This window comes from Volvox carteri (genome assembly GCF_000143455.1).
Source record: "Volvox carteri f. nagariensis unplaced genomic scaffold VOLCAscaffold_648, whole genome shotgun sequence".
Classification (NCBI taxonomy): domain Eukaryota; kingdom Viridiplantae; phylum Chlorophyta; class Chlorophyceae; order Chlamydomonadales; family Volvocaceae; genus Volvox; species Volvox carteri.
Genome location: NW_003308151.1, coordinates 1 through 901, shown reverse-complemented (window position 1 = coordinate 901; position 901 = coordinate 1). Strand labels below are relative to the sequence as shown.

General features: G+C 68.8%; 1 protein-coding gene across 1 annotated transcript in view; it reads left to right on the top strand.

Moving 5' to 3' along the window:
* Positions 1 to 814, top strand: part of VOLCADRAFT_101298 (uncharacterized protein) — a gene marked incomplete at both ends in the record, with an annotated part of 6,233 nt that extends 5,419 nt beyond the window's left edge. The window contains one exon of the mRNA XM_002959733.1: positions 193 to 814. Coding sequence (XP_002959779.1) covers positions 193 to 814 — 622 coding nt within the window. The remainder of the gene's footprint in view (positions 1 to 192) is intronic.
* Between the last annotated feature and the right edge of the window lie 87 nt (positions 815 to 901).

The window sequence follows — 901 nt, the reverse complement described above, 5'->3', positions numbered from 1 at the left end:
CGGTGACGGCGTTGACGGCAGCGGCGGCGGCGGTGACGGCAGCGGCGGCGGCGTTGACGGCGGCGGCGGCGGCGGGAGAGGAAGCCTGGATAGCCCGAAAGCGCGGACTCCGTCAACGGCGCATCCGGGCTTGAATCTGTATCGCGAACCGGAGCCCGAGTACGGCCTGGATATGGACGCGCCCTGTTCCAGGTTGCAGCAGGAGCTGCCGCAGCGGAACGCCGCTGCCGCTTCACAGGCGGCGGAGGCGGCTGCCTCAAATCCAGGCGGACCTCTTTTCGATTCGGAACCAGATCTGGCTCCGGAACCAAATCCAGATCAAGATCTTCTCAGTCCCGCCCTCAGCGCCGCTGACCCGCTTCCGATTCGGTCTGCGGGCGCATCCCGGGCGCCCTCCTGCCGTACATCCTTCCAGCTCCCAGGCACCGCTGCCGGTGCCACCTCTGGATCCGGATCTGGGTCTCGTCGGCCGTCGTCGGGCCTTATCCCGCCGTCGGTGTTGCCGCCAGGCCAACGGCGGCGGAGCCGGAGCAGCCTGTCGGATGACGGCGGCGGCGCCGCCGCCGCCACCGTTGCCGCCGGCGGCACCAGCAGCTCAGAGGAGCGACAGCCCCAGCCCCGACAGCACGCTGCTGCTGCGGCGGCGGCGGCTGTGGACGACCTTCCGCTGCTTTCAGACCATCCGGGGGAGATGGAGACCGCTGTAGCAGCTGCAACAGTTGCTGCTGCTGGGGGATCCGACATCACCCATGGGACTACCGTTACTGCGGCGGCTGCGGGGGAAGGTGCCGGCGGCAACGGCCGTACGACAGCGGTGAGCTACACCCACAGGGTTGTTTATAGCCGCCGTACTGTAGCTCCCAGGTACCCCGCGACCGCAAGCTGCCACGATATCGTCCGT